The 18,415-nt window shown below is 40.2% G+C and overlaps 1 protein-coding gene across 2 annotated transcripts in view; it reads left to right on the forward strand.

Moving 5' to 3' along the window:
* adgrl2a (adhesion G protein-coupled receptor L2a) overlaps positions 1-18,415 on the forward strand; it is a 113,339-nt gene that overhangs the window by 15,502 nt on the left and 79,422 nt on the right. For both annotated transcript variants that reach the window (XM_053634008.1, XM_053634007.1), the window contains exon 2: positions 6,642-6,820. In XM_053634008.1, the coding sequence (XP_053489983.1) occupies positions 6,718-6,820 (103 nt within the window). In that variant the 5' untranslated portion in view covers positions 6,642-6,717. The remainder of the gene's footprint in view (positions 1-6,641; positions 6,821-18,415) is intronic.

The raw sequence follows: 18,415 nt of genomic DNA on the forward strand, positions 1-18,415 counted from the left end.
TGAGCATGTAACTAACCCCTAAAATGCCAAGCTCACATCGTCCTTCTTTAAAAAACAAAACAATAAATACGCACCTCTACTCTGAGCTCTTTGCTTTTCTAGAGCTCAATTATAAATCTTGTACTGTAGCACTACTTGTATTGTTCTCCTCTTGATATATCTCTTTGCTTGTATTTCCTCATTTGTAAGTCGCTTTGAATAAAAGCGTCTGCTAAACGGATAAATGTAAATGTAATGTATCGTAAATGTAATATCAATACGCTGATGAATTATGGAACAGTATTCTTTTCATTTTATTACATTTTATTCTTTTACTATTGGAATATTTAACATTTTCAAATGCTTCCATTTTTTTTTTTGGCTAGATTTTTTAGTACTTTTTTAGTAAAAAAATATATATATATAATTTAAAAACTATTTTTGTAGACGTTAAATCAGTTATAATCAAACAGTTTAAAAAAAAACGAAAAAACACAACACTCCTGGGAAATTGTTCACAAAGCTGTGGTATATACCGTGCTGAATATTGTGTATCATATAAATTGATTTAATAAATCATGAATCCATTATTATAGAAAAAAATGACAAGCAATTGCGGTGTTAAAAGAATTCGTATTTTTCAGCTGATGTGTTAATAATTTAACAGGCCAACAAGGCGATATGTCCGTAACTCTGATACTTTCTGAATATTCCTCTTCTACGTCATCATGGTTAATCGATTAATTAATGTTAGGCCTACCCCAGATTCGGAACAAAGCTGGTGACATATAGATTGGACAATACTCAATCGGATAGAAACGTATCGTATCGTAGCCGACTCGTTTCCGTCAAATATCAAATTGTGGCCTTATGAATTGCAAATTGTGTCATATTGTTTGGAAGCGACCCCTACTTCACGTCATTGTTAGGCATCATTGTGATGATAAATAGTACAGGATGTGTGGTCTGCAGTGAAAGAAGCCAACCCCTCTCTCTGATATCCCCCCCACCCTTCCCGAACAACAACCCCATCTGAGTTTTTACCATCCCGAATTACCCGAGCACTCATTCCTGACACATTCAAGCACCGATCCTACTTCTGAGTAACAGCAGCGTTAACTTTAAATTACGGCCGATTCAAACCCACCGGGACATCTCAGTAGCCGTGTTTTCTTAGCATACAGAAGCAGTCCTGAGTTTGAACCCGGGAGTTAATGGGCTCTGAGTTTTTCAGGAGCCTTTGAAAAAGGTCAATACGATACGGTCAGATTTAGCAAGCAGCATTAACTGCTGGTTGTGTTGTCAGGAGAGATTTAGACCTGACAACTGATTTCTCTCAGGGAGCACACTACACCCTCCGTCTTTGTCTGCAGATTTTCAAATGATTTGCTGTCTACTGCGTGCTCTCCATCTCATAGCAAGACATCACCGTTTCTTTGTTCGCGTGTGGAAGAAGAAAAAAAATAATCTGCATTCAGCACAGGGTATAGAGGATTTGCACTATGGATATCGCTTACTACTTTAATGCCCTGTCTGGGGTTTACACATCGCTCACATCAACCACTGTTTCCCTAAACAGCCATCACCCCCCCCCCCACACCACCACCACCACCTTTTCTTTTCGTTATTTATTTATTAATTTTACCACCTCTGACCAAAATGTCATCTCTTCAACACATTGTAAATGCTCCACTTTTTTACGTTTTGTGTTGCCTCCTGCTATCTTAAAATTTTTATCATGCTGTTGAATAATGCCTCACGATGATGTGTGAATAATTGATTATCTGATGCTTAATAGAGGGACAGAGAAGGCTTTTCTCTCGTACAGCCGCTCGTCTGTGGCATTCTGAGACGCATTACACGTCTGCCCACTGGAGCAATTCATTTGAAGGCTTTCCTATTCTGCTCAGTTAATACGTGCACCTTGTACGTGTTTATCACACATGTGCACACCGCCAGGTGTGTGTATCAAGTGTGTTAGTGCGCCCATACACGGTTATGTGTGTATGAATATTTTAAAGAACTTTTTAGCTCACTGTCTGAGGAAGAGCGGGGCAGAATAAACATGTAAGAGGGCAGGCAGTGAAGCGTGACGCTAGAGGAGTAATGCAAACGTCTCAGGACAGATGAACACCTGAGGACACACACACACACAAACGCACACACTTTTTTTCCCCTCAGCCTTTTGCATTGTTGTTTTGACAGGAACAGTCCTTTCATTGCTTGAAAGTAGGGATGTCACGATACCAAAAATCTAGTAGTCGGTACCGATACCACCAAAAGTACATGATACTTGATACTAAAGTCGATACCACGGTGTGGTTTAAAAATAAAATAAAATAAATTAAATTAAAAACATCCTCCTCTGGATGATACTGGCAAAGAGAGAGAGAGAGAAAGAGAGAGAGAGAGGGATATTTTAGTTATCAAACACTGTCTGATAATGACTAATAAAACAGTGGAGGCTACAAGTGCTACGGTGCACTCCTAAACACACACACACACACACACACACACACACACTATACTCTGAATGCAAGCATTAGTTTAAATTCACTGATATGGTGGCAGGCCAGAAAGATTTATGAAAAGCATGAACATGTGAATAATTATTAGTGATATTAGGCTACATTAGCTGACAGGACACGGGCTGAATGGAGATGCACGGTGGCCCATTAGGAGGTAGTTTATAACACTGCAATGTGTTAGCGTCGTTAACAAATAACTGGCTATCGCAAACATTACATGGAGCATAACGTTAGCTGGTTTCACAGCCACAATGGAGCTGCCTCAAACACACATAATATAGGACCCTCTTTCAGGTGCTTCGCCAAATTCCAGGTGTTTCCTCGCTTTGTTTGAAATGAACGATAGCACCGGTTACACACCGGCTTCAGAGCATCAATTATATGTTCGTTGTCATCCGCCTCAAATGCGAAGTATTTCCATATTCGACTCTTACCACCTTTCCTCTCAACGAGTCGGGCGGAGCTAAACTCATCGCCATCTTCTGTAGTTTTTCCCGTGTGCTTGTAGGCGTTCTTCTTCTTCTTTACCACTTGTGGACCAACTAAAACACTTACGCGTATTTGCTGCCCCCTTCAGTTCTGGAAGAATCGCAACCCCAGTACCTTTATTACCAACGGTATGAACGCTACTGCAGAAAAATAAGTACCGTCACGTTTTAAGAATGTTAGTACCGAAGCATCGGTTCTCGTGACATCCCTACTTGAAAGTGAATTGAAAATGGATGTATTTTGTTGAAATTGAGTTGATCAGCTTTGGAAAGGTGCACATTTCTCAGATTTTGCTTCAGCAGGTCTTCAGGAGGCTTTATTTTCGCTTGCTCTTTGATTGTGTTACAAAAGCGATACAAAAGGAAGGAAGTTTCTTCCTGTGTAAATATATATTCCTGGCTATCTTCACCAACTGAAGGAGAAATATAGAGCGTCAAGGACTCCTTTTATGCCGAGTGACAGCCGCTATCAGTGCGAGATACCTATATAATGGTGGTCCTCTGAATCCCCCCCCCCGATCCTTCTTATTTATCTAGCCGTATTAATGTCAGCCCATTAACGCCACAACCGAGACGTGCTCAGCAAAGCCACCGTTAAATGGCTGTGGCAGGAACCCCCTTATCGTCTGCAACCTGAAAGGAGGAATGTGACGCTATCAGTTAATGGAAATGACATTTCCAAATTTCATTTGGAGATAATCCACTTCTCGTCCACTAAAACATCAAAATTACCGCTAACAATATGTCAAGGCAACGTTAAAACTTAGTTACCTTCCCATATCACGTCGGCGATAATCCCCAGAGAGAAACAGGTACAGGTACCTTAGCGTTTTTAATAGGATTTCCCCCTGTGTTCCTCAGGTGATTATTAGGCTTTGCATGTCATTTCTATCTCAAAATAGAAAGGTGTATCAAAAATAAGGAAAGTCTACTAGACATTTCAGCTGATCTTGTCCACAGTCCACTGTACAGAATATTTAGTTCGTGCAGTTACTTACCCATTTGTGGCTCTCAGCAGTATAATACAACCCGTTCTCAGATGCGATAAAAAGGCCAGCTTGATTATTCTGTTAAATGTGTAAAGTGCATTTCTGTGTGTGAAAAAGGGAACAAGACATTTTTCAAGCCAGTTTGAATCGTGTCGACAGTACGCTCACCTGAAAACACCGAGAAACACGAGGTTGAAAAACAAGCCGTGCACGTTTTTATTATATACTGCAGATGACTTAATGTGTGAAATCCATCAGGGCGTTCGGGCTTTGTTCTGTCCCATTACATTTCAACCAGCAGGGACTGCTGCATTCGATCAATGGACTGGGCAGTAAAATTGATATATATATGCAGCAAGACGCATTAGTAAAACACCAGAAAGATTCATTAGCACGTGTTAAATTTGGAACAACACCAGATGAATTAGTCTGTTCAAATCTAGCAGTTGTATTTATTTATTTATTTTGTGTGATTTGAGACACATGAAAAGTGTTGATATGTACCCAGTAAATGGCAGATATTTATTTTCCGTTTCCTCTTTCTCCAGGCGCATGATATTTTTCCTTTTTTCTCTTTTGTTAATTTCACTGTATCTGTGCTTCTTTTTTTTTTTTTTTTGTGGTAATTGACGGTCTCTGGTACAGCGGTGGTCAGATGGACCGATAGCCGTAGCACCGTGTTGAGCTACATCAGCTGGGCTGTGAGGGGTCATTGATTGATTTTCCTCTCCGATATCTGGCTCAGTGGGACACTAATGTCATCTGAGCACTGACCCAATATCTCACCACTAGTGAGGGGAAAAAAACCCCAGCCTGATTATTGCTGCCCCAACTTTTAGGATTAGTGAACGTTACGTATGGCGAAGATTGAACATCTTCAGCTTTATTATGCTGTGCATTGTGTCATTTTTGAATGACTTGCACTTTGCCATATTTTTTAATAGACTTGTCATATTCTTTGACAATCAGCACCAAGCCTCTTTCTTTTAGCTTATTGAAAGCTTGCGAGTTAATTCAGAGGTCAAGCAAGACTTGCAAGCTGTCAATCTTGTATTGTAACTTCTCCCACTTTCTCCCCGCGCCCCTCCACACACTCATGTCTCCAATCCATTATTGCAGGCCTGATTGCCCTGAATGGCCCGCCCCCTTCTTTATTCTCTAGTGGCCCATGCTTGCCCGAGAGAGACAACAAGGAGGTTTTGGTCAAAAGAACGCTGCATTCTTTCACATCTGTGCCTTGTTTCCCCGTTGAAGCATTACCATTTCAAACTGTCCTTTCAGCCTGAATTTTAATACCGCCCTTCTTTCCAGTCTTTTGTACAGGAGCGACAAATGCCCTTTCGAAATTCCCTCCTCTTTTTTAAAGGTCTGATGATGTCTTCTGGTTTTTATAGCACAGCTGCACGGTGTGCACAGCTGTTTGCAGCCTCTGGGTTGGTGCCCCTCTGGCTTTCCATCTTTCGAAGCGTTTAAACATCTGTGTGCGTTCGTTTCCTACGTAGTCAACACAACATGGTGCAAGCTGTCATTTAATATCAGATGCACGAATTCTCGTTGGGGAAAAGTGTATAAGAATGCCCCAGCGTAGCGCTTCAAAGCACACAAACCATACGTATACGAACGCGACGTAATTTGTTGTGAAGTGACAAAACGCATGCAAACGGCAGCAGCAGGACTCCCCGTGACGCTCCGGCTGGGGTTCGATCACCACCGATTGTGTGAAGCACTTAACAGGTGTTGATCGGCGGTCTTCTGCCACAGCTTAGCAAGATAAGGCCTCCAGCTGAGAAGAGAGACTTGAGTGTGTTTAATGAGAAGAGCGGGGAGTCAGACAGACCGCCTTAGTGTGCGCCTTCAGTGTCTCAGACTGATCAGCATGTTAACCACTCTCAGCATGACACAAAGATATGAAAGTAGCGGGCTGTTGTCGTCGATTTAGCCCAACACCCATCTGCCAGTTTACGGGATCAGCCCTCCTGGGTGATGTATTTATTTTCTTTCCCGGCAACCTGCTGCACGACTATTCAGTGCTTTCGGTGTCTTTCAGTAACGTGCGAAATCACGTTAGTAAGTTGTCTCTGAGAGGGGCTGAAGAAAAATAGGCATCCTTGATAATATATACTGCAGCTAAAAACAGGAGGGTGTCTTTTTTTTGTCCGACAGCGTGAATACATAATTCGAGTGGCATATGCAGAGGTACATGCTCTAGAGTGTGTGAGGGGTGTACACAGGCTTTTAATGGGCTCCTAAGTGACTTGTTACAGAAGTGACTGCGCTCCCTTGTGAGGGGTGAGCACCAGGGCACGAAAGAGGTGCCGTAAACATGCACACGGATGAAAACAGTTAAGAAGAGACAGATATATGTCTGAGTAGTCTGGGCCTGACTGTTTAGTGGCGCTTTCGCTAGGCGTGTTTACCTTTTCTGTGAATGACAACAGGACAGCATGCCAGCACATGCAACGGTACGGAGGGATAGATTGGGGAGAGGAACACACTTATAGGTTTTGTAGTGAAATCTTATTTTAATTTGACATTAGATCAAAATGGCAGAGGGGTTTGTGTATATGTGTGTGTTGTGTGTGTGTGTGTGTGTGTGTGTGTGTGTGTGTGTTGTCAGACACCCTGAAATGTTTCTTCTACATTGTTATGCTTGTCAGGTGCAGAGCCTGAAGATGAGCGTCTTTGGGAGGAATTTTCGCGTGCTGTTGTGACTCCGGCGACTTTCGAGCAAGCATGAGGAGAGCACCCAAGCCGAGCACAATGGCCTGCTCAGTGTGGAGTCTCCCAAGCCTCCGTTGCCTGATGTTCGCTTTGGCTGCTCTACAGTGCACTGAAGGTAAGAACCTCCCTCACCGTATCATGCCCACATTATTTGGATGGAAGTGAATCCGACACAATATCAGTATACAGGGTGTCCCAAAAGTCTCCATACATAGGGGAATATGTTTCCCAGAACAAGTGTCTTCGTCGGTGGATGTTCCTGGACATCCATCTTCATGGTCGGTCCGCAACACTTCCAGTCTTTTTGAATTTGTTACTAAGTTTGGCAGCAGTGTCGTGTGTGTGTGTGATGTGCTCGCCATGTTTCCTGTTGAAGTCCATCACAACCTTGCGACAGCTTCCTGATCCGGCCATGAGAATGATTTCAATACGTTCTCCTTTTGTTAAATATATATATATATATATATATATATATATATATATATATATATATATATATACACACACACAATTTTTTTTAGATAGTCTTTATATATATATATATATATATAAACAAAGTATGAAAATTTTTGGAGGACATTTTGTTACAAAGTGTTCATTTCATCCTGTGTACGGAGACTTTTTGGACTCCCTGTATAATACGAGGCCGATCTTTTAGCCTGAGACTTGCATTTAGTTTAGGTTGTAGAAAACTTGTGCCATCACAGCCTTTAACGACTTTCAGCAAAACTTTAGGGGACTTTCCAAAAGTTTAGAAATCTACATTCTTTATGAACAGCAGTTGATTATCATTGAACACTGTAAAAGCGTTGCTTTTTACTCTCAGTGAAATTAAACGTGAGATATCTGACTGCTCCATCTTATTTGAGATAACTCGTGTTTCTGTATTTGTTCATATGTCCTGTTCTAACTAAAGGGCTAAGCTCTACAACTGTTCATTATAAACACTATCCGCAAGTAAACATGCTTCATTACACTCCGCCCCAGCTGTAATATCTTTTTAATGCATTTTATAATTGAATTAAATGGGTTACTGCCATAGCCATAAATGGCTGCAAGTTTTTTTTTTGTTGTTTGTTTGTTTATGGTTTATTTTTTTGCAGAAGGTTTGAAAGATTAATTGCTTCAGGGTTATTTCCCCCTCCCCAGCATATCCGTAGAAACTTTGCATCTCATCTTTCTTATTTAATTTTCCAGGGCTGACTGCTATCTGTAGACTTGCCTGTAATTTATTTGTATTCATGGATTTTTTTTATTTTTTTTTTTAAGCAAAGATTTTCACCTTGTTTCAGCATCCTGTCTCTCTTAGCAAATACACTTTCTCAGTGTATATATATTGGCTAATCATGACAGTTAATGATTTATAACTCGTTGGAGTTATAAGATATTTGTCGTCTATATTTCTGCGCTTTTTTTTGGTGAAAGATGTAAAATCAGCACTAGTTTCCAGATATATTCTTTTTTTTTATAGCATTGTTTATTCAGTCCTGCATTACAGCCCTGGTTTGTAAGCATCGCTGGTCTAGTGACAAGTTTTACAACCATGAATTATTTAAGTGTTTTAGATGACAGGTTTAGGACCGTCATAATTATTCAATCTTAACAACAAATGATGGGTGTGTATTTAAATATCATTTCAAGTTAATAATTTAGCTTCACCAAACGTACTGGCGACTTCAGTTTGCAAACTAATATTCCTCAGTAGTACCTAAGCGTGATCCTCTCTGTAGGAGAGCTGCGAATCAACTTCAGATGAGGTGTCTGTCCTTCCTCGTAGTGAAAGAATACATGGTGATTAATGGCAGAACATGTCCGATAGCGTATATATGTTGCATTCCTCTATCTCACTGTCTCTCTCCTTTTTCTATCTCCCTCCCTCCTCTTCTCCGTGCCGGATATCCTTATACATGATTGTGTGCGCAGATGGAATTAGAGGAGGTCTTCCTGGGCTCGGTGTCAGTCCCAGGATTGACAGGGCTGTGCCTGTATTTCCTCAGGTGGCAGGCAAATATGAAAATATGGTGGTGGTGGGGAGGGGGGGGGGGGCACACTGCCAAATACAGTGTCACTATGTCATGTGCTTTTGTCATTCCCATGGGCTTTGTATGTAACATGGGAATATTCCTGCTGGAGACTCAAATCAAGAGAGAAAAAAAACCTGAGCCCTGGTTCGATTTTTCACCACCCATCTGTGCTTCCCACTACATATTTAGTAGATTTGTTACAGGCCATGCTGTATTACTTGTGGGAGTCAAGTTGCAATTTAGGCCTGACTGTGAAAACAAATCATTCTGTGTAACTGAATGTGCACAGGCAAGCTTACAACTTTAAAAGCCTTGTACCTCTGACATACCGTAAAATTTCGTCTATGCACAAATGAAGTATTTCAACTCGTAAAACAGCTCGGCTTGCCAGTGTTTCTGGAAAATCTTCTTTCTAAGCCCAATCAGCATAAATTTAATCTGGGTGACTTAAAGGCCTTAATGAAGTTGAGGCAAATAGTCTGGAGTCCTGCTCCCTCTGCTCATTAGTTAGAGTTAGTTGTAAACACACTTTTATTAAAACAGACTCTGAGTGCAGTCCTTTTGTTCTGCCTTTCACAGTAAACAGCCTCTATGAGTCTTCTTTCTTTCCTATTAGATGTTTTTTTTTGGTGTTCATTCGACTTTCCCCTTCATGTGACAGAGGGATTTTGTATCAGGCCTAGGGATCTGCCTTCCCATAGAGCTAAGCTGCCGCTGGGTCAATATGCCATCAGTTCTCGATGCAGCAGAGGTCTTTCATCAACAGTCACTCCTCCTTGATAAGGCTGATAAGAGGACAATGGGACAGAGAGCTGGCTTCAGAAAGGTGCGACTGCGTCTACATCCCCCAACCAGCAGAACACCTCAATTGGATTTACCGTTAAGGGTGGGGCTGGAGGGATTTAATGGATTAAGGTCCATCACGTCTAGCTTTTGGTTTGTGTTTGTCATGCAAAAAAAAAAAAAAAGAAGCAAAAAGCAAGACCCAACACATGCTACTTATAACTTGGAATGTCTGAGATCGTATCCCCCAAGAGGCTCTGATGATACCCTGGATCGATTCGGTCTGTATTAATGGTTTGTCTATTTTGAGGTCGTGCTGAATAGGACTTGCAGTCAGAACTGGAAAGCGTTGGCCAAACAGGTTTTATGGTTATAGAAACAAATGGGGATTAATGTAAACTGGCTCAAACTCTCACAACCTAGCCAAGAGTAATTAGTCTTTTATGGTTTCTTGGCAGCTCGACCAGCAGCGGATAATGCTGTGCGTTAGACGATTAAACATAAACTTGACACTTTTTGAAACGAAAGATTCTGTTGTCATTTGTGTTAAAGGCGACTCAGAATATTCCAAGTAAGGGGTAATGGACGCATGGTTGTAACTTTTGTGAAAAGTGCTGGAGGCAACAATGAAGATGGGCCAAATAATTACAAGACCTCGCAGATTAGTGAGGAACAGGTTCACGATGCCAGCCTTAAATATGCAGCAGCCTACTAATCATATCATTGTAATAAACACTTCCTAAATACACAGCTGCACAGACCAAGAATGACCCCTTCTGCTCTCTGGACCTGCCTGATCCATCCTGATGCCCTATTTCTGGTTGGTGTTGTCATCACTTGGAAATAACTGGTTGCCGGTGAGGATGGCCCCACACGCACAGCCTAAAGGTGCATGAGATTACTGTGGACGGTACCACCTAAAAACCATGGCTTTGGACTGCGATTGATATGATCGCTTTAGGACTGCAATTGCCATGAACAGTTTTGCACTCAAGTCTACATCAGTGAACAGTTGATAACGTCAACAAAATAGACTTCTTGTGAAAGCTATAATGAATTTCCTGGTTACACAAGTGCAATTTGTGACCATGTGGTACACAGCTGTAGAAGGGAATTATTTAAAATCGCACTGTTGTCACCCAGATGAGGATGGGTTCCTCTCGAGGTTTCTCATAACGTCTCAAGGAGTTTTTCCTTGCTAACTTCACCTCCGGCTTGCTCATTATGGACAAATTTAACATTTATATCCTGAATGTATGTATTTATGTACGTCCATAGCGCTATACAAATAAAATTTAATTGAATTGGACTACACATTTACTTTTTGGTCGGTTTATTGGAGGAACAGTTACTCCTGTGTTTTTGCTAGAAGTTCCTGCTCCTTTTGATTGAGAGAAGAAAGAACTTACAACACCAATTGCAAAAAAGTTGGGACGCTATGCTAAATGTAAATAAGAACAGAATGCAATGATTTTCAAATCTCATAAACCCATATGTTATTCACAATAGAACATAGAAAACATATCAAATGATTAAACTGAGGAAATGTACCATTTTAAGAAAAAAATAAGGTAATTTTTGATGGAAGCATCACATCTTAAAAAAGTTGGGATGGGGCAACAAAGTGTTACTAAAACGAAACAGCTGGAGGTTAATTGGGAACAGGTCAGTAACATGATTGGGTATGAAAAGAGTTGTTAGAGAGGCAGAGTCTTTCAGAAGTAAAGATGGGCAGAGGTTCACCAATCTGCAAAAAATGGCGACTACAATTTGTGGAACAGTTTCAGAATAATGTTCTACAACGTAAAATTGCGAAGACTATGAATGTCTCATCATCTACAATACATAATATCATCAAAAGATTCTGAGAATCTGGAGAAATCTCTGTGCGCAAGGGACAAGGGTGAAAATCAATATTGCATGCCCGTGATCTCGGGCGGCAATGCATAAAAAAGTCTTCTGTGGTCAGACGAACTGAAATTTTTTAATTCTTTTTGGAAACCATGGATGCTGAGTCCTCTAAACTAAAGAGGACTAAAGAGGAGAGGGACCAACTGGCTTTTTACATTTACATTTATTCATTTAGCAGACGCTTTTATCCAAAGCGACTTACAAATGAGAAAATACAAGTGCTCAGTTCAAAAACCTGCATCTCTGATTGTATGGGGGTGCATTAGTGCCTATGGAATGGGCAGCTTGCACATCTGGAAAAGTACCATAAGTGCTGAAAGATATATACAGGTTTTAGAGCAACATCTACTTCCATCCATATTCCATCCCATCTTTACTCCTGAGAGACTCTGCCTCTCTAAGATGCTCTTTTTATTCCCAATCATGTTACTGACCTGCTGCCAATTAACCTAATTAGTTGCAAAATGTTCCTCCAGCTGTTTCTTTTTAGTAACACTTACTTTTCAAGCCTTTTGTTGTCCCCGTCCCAACTTTTTTGAGACGTGTTAAATCAAATCAAATTCAAAATGTGCTTACTTTCTTTCTTAAAATGGTACATTTCCTCAGTTTAAACATTTTATATGTTTATGTTCTATTGTGAATAACATGTGGATTTATGAGAGTTGCAAATCATTGCAATCTGTTCTTATTTACATTTTACACAGCGTCCCAACTTTTTTGGAATTGGGGTTGTAGTTTGATATTACTTTTATGGTTCCTAAAAACTGATGCCACTGAGGTTTCCTCACAAATTCTGTAACTGGGTTGTTGCATATTATTGCCAGTCAGTAAAAGTTAGACAACTAGCTAATGTCCCATATGGACATTCTCTGTCCCCAAAGTGGCTAATTTGACATTTATGTAACCTACATAGTTTAAAGCAGAAAATTAAAAATGTATTAAAATAGCAGCAGTAGCATGGAAAAACTTTTGTCTATCCAACGTAGCTAGCTACAGTTTCTCCATGTATTTTCCCTTTAGTTAGAGTCTTAATTCATATTAGTCTCTACCCCTGTCAGTCCCATTTTACCCTAGTACTGTGTGACATCACATCAAGCCATAAACCAAAACACAGAGTTTGCCACGTTAATGTTAAAGTCTAAAGTCCTAACAAATCGGAATTTGTTTTATTCAGTAGAGTTAGTGTGTAAAATTGATTCTGGTCTTGTTCTTATTGCTATACCACCCACAACTAGCAATCAGTTTCTGCTTCAACATGACAGTCATGAGAATTTTCTCTTTACAGTTAGCATAACAGGGTTTTTCTTTTTAGGAAAGAAACTTTCAGAAAGGGATAGGGATTAAATCACTCATTTGAAAAGGTGATGGAGAGAACCACAGGATTTCATTCGAGTATATTAGAGTGAAGACAATCATGTCCTGGATAAGAACACAAGTTTCCATTTTAGTCATTTACCCACATACCCACTCTTATCTCCCCTGGCCTTTTTCTTTTACTGTCTTTGTCTTGTCTAGGCATATCCCTGAGTGATCAGCGTAACCATGTGAGATAGGGAAAGACCACATGGTCAGAAAGTCTACAAAGAACATGATGATTTGTTTTATCGCAACCCCCCCATTTGTATTTTTTTTTTTTACTGTGGATAAGATCCCATCAGAAGCGAGCCATGAAACCTTTATTGTTTTGTTTTACTTTTTTACACACCATGTGGGCTGGCTGTAACATTGCCATAAAAGGCCTTGTTGGTAGACAGTGTGGCATCAAACTGCATGTAAAGGATGCACTGTTCATTAAGACAAGGATCTTCATTCCGCTTTTGTTTTTTGTTTTTGTCTGAAACGATTTCAACCCAGATTCATTCGAAGACCCAACATGCAGCCAATTTTAAAAAACAAAACGAAAGATCTGATAATTTCTTCCAGCCATTGTGAAAGGTTTTGGCGAACAAGTGAAAACGACTCAGATGTGGGCCTTTTCTAAACCAGGTTCCAGGAAGGGTCTGAATCTGTATGGGTTTGTGGTGGAGGTGCTTTGGGTGTTCTGAGAAAAAACAGGCTGTGTATTAGAGGGTCAGAGGGTAAGTAGAGGCAGTTTCCTGTTCGCTGCTTTAATATCATGGAATTTTAAAGTAATTAAGGAAATGCAACGTTAGGGTCACATCAGCCTCTTTACTGTTTTCTTGTGATTCTGGGAAGCCTGTGACTAGAATTTCACTTCTACTATTAAAGTATTTCATTTTTACAAACAAGCTTCCGTGATAGTTAAGTGACAGATTGCTTCTTTTAGAAAAGTTCCAAATTATTATTATTTTTTAAAAAATACTTGATTAAAAATAATATGCACATATATACCTTTCACTTTACCTTGACATAATTATTAATGCAGTTAATTAATACTGTGCTTAATACAACATCAGAACACCCAGAGAATTCATATACTCGTTCATGTCTGTATTAATGCAACTTCACTACCACAGCCATTACCACTATCACTACTAGTACTACCACTATCGCTCCTGCTACTACTACTACTGTCATCATCACTATTACTACTACTATTACTACCACTACTACAACTACTCCCACTTTCACTATCACTACTACCACTTCCACTACCACCACTATCATTACTACTGCCACTACTACTCTGAATGATCTTAAGTATAGAAAGGTGGGGTTAATTAATTAGCTTTATGATTGTCAGTACAGAACAAACAAGCATGTGGCTCCCTGGTGGACTAGTGGCTAGCATGTGACACTCTCACTGCCATGGCCTGGGTTTGATTCCTGGTCAGAGAACCAAAATCATCCAGCCACTGGTTGCACCAGCCAGTGCACTCTCAGTGCTGGCCCCAAGCCCAGAAAATAGCGAGGGTTGCATCAGGAAGGGCATCTTTTATTAAACTTGCAAACCAGAATTGAAACATGCGGACGGGTGATCTGCTGTGGCGACCCTGAACGAGAGCAGCCAAGTAACAGGACTCATATTCAACGTGTCCATTTTTATCGTGGTCAAGTTAGTTACACTGCTAGGAGGTATAATAGCAGGTAGCTGGTTCCACACTTTGTTCCTCACCTCCCTTTCAACTGCCACGTTATGTAATCTATGTTATAGGAGTTCCATTTGATTATAGTTATTTCTCCCAATTCCAACATAAAAAATGACAATTTACTGCTAATATTTAGCCAGAGGTATTGTAACTCTTGAATGACACAGCAACATACTGTAAATGATATATTTTATAACATTCCAAAACAGATTGTGGGTGCACCATGTAAGGGAGCTATGGCTTTACATTTCTCTGGGTTGGAACTGTCCAAGTGTGTTGCTGATCGCACAGGGAAACAGTGACCTTACACTGTGAATGAGTGCTTGACCTGGTGAGTCATTGTATCTCTCTGAGCTGGAGATTGTAAAGCTTTGATTCTGACATGCCAGTAAAAGAGGTCGAGATTGTACAGCATTTACAGGGACAGTGTGCACTCAATAAACTTCACAATAGTCAGCCATTAATGGAGGATGAAAAAAGGAAGTTTGATTCGAATGCAGTTTCTTTCATATGTAAGGGATAAAACTTGGTGTGGTGTGATATCACAGGAAAATGATCACCAGCAGGATGTTGTGGTGGGGCCCCGATGAGAAAAGGAGGCTCATTACATCTCAGAAGTTGATTCTTTTCAAAATGATTGCGTGTTTTATTTCTATTAGACTGCTAATATTTCTTATTTATTAATAAACATGTTATGGTTTTTAACTGTTTGTAGTTAAATGTGGAACATCTGTGAGACAAGTTCATTCCCGTCACTGTCTACACCATCTGGCCAATCAGATTCAAGAATTCGACAGCGCTGCGGTATAATTATTACGTTTGTACCTCAGCTTAGAAAATTCATGTTCTGACGGACATCTTGAAAACATGTAGAAATGTCTTCAGAAGGCCCATGCGTGCTCTTTTATTCCAATGCAAATCTCCATCATTGTTCTGCAGTTTTCAAAGCTTTTTACATGTCTTTCATGACAGTGCCACAAAAGCACCTTTGCTCATTTCAGTGTGACAGAACCTTGCAACATTCAACACCATACAAGATAAGTGTCCAAGACGGATGATGTTCAGACACCTAGAAATGTGCAAGATCCTCGTTAGCAAAAAATTTGATGTCAAACAGATTTAGTTCCTAAAAAAGACTCTGTGCTACACCGTAATATCCCAAACCCACAAATGTGTTAGCGCCACACAATGTAGTGCTTTACTCCTGCTGCATAATGCAGCTGCTCCTTTTGCCATGGATATTTCAATCTAGACAAATGACTAGCCTAATACGAAGAGAAAAGACCAAAGTTGAGGTCATGTTTGGGTGAAGTATCTCCTTAATAGTTTAAATTAAACAGAATTTTTACACGAAGCCCCCACAAGACCTTTGCAGAGGGGTCAAAAGCTTGCTTAAATGATTGAGCTTGTTCGACTACGCCAGTCAGAGCAAACACTTGCCTGGCTGGGAGTTTAAATGCCAGGTGGAGGTCAGGGAAAGTGATGTCTGAATAATGTGCCGTCGAGGCATTGACACGAAAGGGCACATTGTGCTTAGTGACAGAAGAGAAAGATGGAGTGAGAGAGAGACGGAGAGACGGAGAGAGAGAGAGCTTGGGAAGGAACACTGTAAGCATACAACCTTAACTACGATGATATATGTAGAATCTTTACTTATTGATTGGAGGAGCATAAAATGGTTTAATAGTAGATTCCCAATCATTAGCATTCTTACTCTGGTGATGTCATTATGCAGATGGAAGATCTGCTCTACATCAGAAAGGAATGATATCTCTTTAAATGTAATAGATTTACACACATGAGTCACTGTAAAAAAAAAAAAAAAAAAAAAAGCCTAATTGAGACATTTTAGAGGAAAATTCTGCTCTGAAACATTAAATATTTGTGATTAGAGATACTGGTGCTAATTTGTTGGTTGGTGATGTCACAGGGGGGCATTGCTAGCACAGATACAGTGGCATTTAATCAGAGACAAAAACTCAACAATCTCAAACACAAATGATAACGGTCAGGTTTTGTTGTTAGTTCCAGAAAACATACGAGGAGAGAGTTCTTTTCTCTTTTCTCTTTTTCTTCATATGAATCCAATGTAAAAATCCAACGCAGATGCAGTGGATGCAGCAAACGATGGACTCAAAGATCCAGAATGCAATGCAGCTATACGACGTGTTACGGCAGAGACTCGGCTCACAAAGTTGTTGATGGCGGTATTAGTAAGGCTGGGTGATATATCGATATAATATCGATATCGTGATAAATGATTACACCAAACATCTTTCTAAGATATCGTTGGTATGGTAATGTATTTTTTTTAAACGTTTTTAATAATTACAAATTAAATGCTACTAATTGGACGCCGTCGATTTTGCGTCATTTTTGTAAGCATTAAAGAAAGTATCGTCAAACTCAGTTTAACGGATTTATGTTTATTTTACTTCTGTTTTGCGGACAGTCTGTTAGCTAAATTATATATCGTGATACGCATCACGTATCGTAGAAATGTCCTGAAGTATCGTGATATGATTATTTTTGTCATATCCCCCCAGCCCTAGGTATTAGCACGAAAGTTGAAGCTTCGGAGCCTGACCTGTTTGAGGAGAGTGCACAGGCGTGGAGATGAGAGGGTCGGACAGACTAATGGATTAAAGCGCCCTTGGAAACCGTTAACCAAAGTGAAACTGAAGCATTAGGATCATGTCGAAGCACTGAAGATCACATGCTAATTATAAAGATGAATATGCAGGTCTTTCACGTAAGGTAAAGAGAAACCAAATGAGAAGTCGGTGAATATTCGTTCATTTATTAGTGTCTTAACAGTCCCAGAATATCTCAGGAATCACTATTTTTAGTACATCATCAAGAAGTTCATTACATCGCACAGTTATACAGGCCTATCACTGTATTTTAGCAGTCTCCCCACACGCTTCCTCTGGGGTTTACAGATTTGAGACAGCATGAGAATGCCACCATCTGCCTGTGGATGGATGATGCTTCGTCAATAACGTCGTAAAAGACAAATTTATGACCTTGATGTGGTGCATTGTGTTTAATTAAAGCTTAAAGGCTAATTTCCATGTATGAGTGCCTGCTATCAATTGAGGTCACAGAACCCACAGGCTCCTGGTTTACTCTGAGTGCCTCTCTGATGTTTACCATGCGTCCTTATTTCACTGATCTCTGTGCGTTTTATTATTTTTTGGGGGAAAAAAACCCCCGACTTTGTTTTGGTTTACACAGGTTGTTGTGCAAGCTTTTGTATTTGCATTACACTGATAATTTTATCCTACACAGAGCTTTGGAATGCCTTTCCGTCAAAACTGATAAGGCTGTTTTGATGCTCATGTAGATAGACATTGTTCCCATTATGCTGGTAATGTACACAGTAATTTGTCTTTGTGGGTTCGGGCGTATCTCCCATGGAACACAAGGGAGCAACTCGTAGCATGAGGGCGGGGGGGGGAAGGGGGTTGCTACAGCATGCAGATCCTATCTAAACATCCTCTGATGGGTTAAGGCTGGCTTTAAAAGAAAATAACTCACCTCAGCAGTAAAGAGGTAGAAGTCGGGGTATATATTTTTTTATTAACATCTGTCCAAAGCTAAATGACATACATTGTTGTTGGTTTTTTTTGTTCACCTGTATCAAAGATGCTCCTGATAGTTCACCCGCTGTTGCTATGGAAGAGAGAGATGTAAATGAACTGGGGCAAACCGTGGCCATGAATACCAATGAATCTTGAATCCAGGAACCACACCAGCCTCTGTCTGCATATCAGAGAGCATATGCCTTCTCACAGGATGTTACCCATACGCAGCAGCATGTCCATAACCAGATCAGATGAAAAGGAAAAAAGACAGGCTGTGTATTGGTTTCGTCTGCGCTCTGCATTGTGTTCATGTCTGAATCGTGATCGTGCGGTTCAACACGCAGAAGAAAAATTT

Source organism: Ictalurus furcatus, chromosome 10 (genome assembly GCF_023375685.1).
Source record: "Ictalurus furcatus strain D&B chromosome 10, Billie_1.0, whole genome shotgun sequence".
NCBI lineage: Eukaryota > Metazoa > Chordata > Actinopteri > Siluriformes > Ictaluridae > Ictalurus > Ictalurus furcatus.